This window comes from Tarenaya hassleriana, unplaced genomic scaffold, assembly GCF_000463585.1.
Source record: "Tarenaya hassleriana unplaced genomic scaffold, ASM46358v1 Cleome3016, whole genome shotgun sequence".
Lineage (NCBI taxonomy): Eukaryota > Viridiplantae > Streptophyta > Magnoliopsida > Brassicales > Cleomaceae > Tarenaya > Tarenaya hassleriana.
In genome coordinates, this window is record NW_010966193.1 from 1 (window position 1) to 917 (window position 917).

The 917-nt window shown below is 55.6% G+C and overlaps 1 protein-coding gene across 1 annotated transcript; it reads right to left on the reverse strand.

Moving 5' to 3' along the window:
* Nucleotides 1-284: 284 nt before the first annotated feature.
* On the reverse strand, nucleotides 285-868 carry LOC104820472. The gene is made up of 2 exons (XM_010550916.1): nucleotides 451-868; nucleotides 285-362 (listed from the first exon to the last, which is right to left on the reverse strand). Exons 1-2 carry the CDS (start codon nucleotides 764-766, stop codon nucleotides 346-348), a joined length of 333 nt encoding a protein of 110 aa, XP_010549218.1. The 5' UTR covers nucleotides 767-868; the 3' UTR covers nucleotides 285-345.
* Between the last annotated feature and the right edge of the window lie 49 nt (nucleotides 869-917).

Here is a 917-nt window from a genome sequence, read left to right on the forward strand (position 1 = left end):
TACGGAACCTAGTCCGGGCTTCGTCCGCTGCATTGGATGGAACGAAGTGCCGACGCAACTCCTCTTTGAATTGCGCCCAAGTGTCCACTCGTCGATCGCCTCTTTCTTGGTCCGCTAACACACGTCTCCACCAAAGCTGTGCTAAGTCTCGGAGATAAGTGGGAGCATGTCTCACACGTGAGTAGTCGTCCATGACACCAAGGCCATCGAAGTACTGTTCCATTGCAAAGATGTAGCCTTCAACCGCCGAGGCACTTCGGGTTCCGTTGAAGAACGTTGGTTCGGGAACCTTGAAGGCCGGGTGGTGATGAACTTGAGCCGGGGCTGGAGCAGGGGCTGGCTGAGCTATGTCCCTGTGCAACCTACACTCAAGTTTTAGTTCATTAATCAAATTACGCAGATTGGTTACCTCACGCTCGTGCGCTTCTCGCACAAGCCGGAAGTTCTCATCGTTCAAGCCTCGATCAATCCGTTGTTGTTGAGCCAAGTCCTCGAGCATCTCCTTGGTGTTCCCACCAATGGCTGAGATCTCTTGTTCTAGGTCATCCACACGCACGTCTTGATACTCGACAGCTCGGAGACGTTCATCCAAGCCCTCGAGCGTTAGCGTGGCTTGAGGGGCGTCCGCGGCTGCGTCCGCCAAGGCCTGGGCACGGGATCTCGTCATGCGGGGCTCCTCAGCCCTCCGTGCACCAGGGACGTGTCCCTCGGAGTGAGACTCAGAGGTCGGAACGTCGGTGTTGTTGGTGGTCCCGTTGCGAGCCATCTTCTCTCTCGTTCTCGGTGAGTGTTGCGGAAGCGATAGAGTGAATCAAGTCTGGTCCGTTTGTAAGCGAACCAGGCTCTGATACCACAATGTCACGGGGTTAGAAAGTGATCTAAGTCCCACGTGTGGCAGCCTTGGCTTGGGAAGGTCT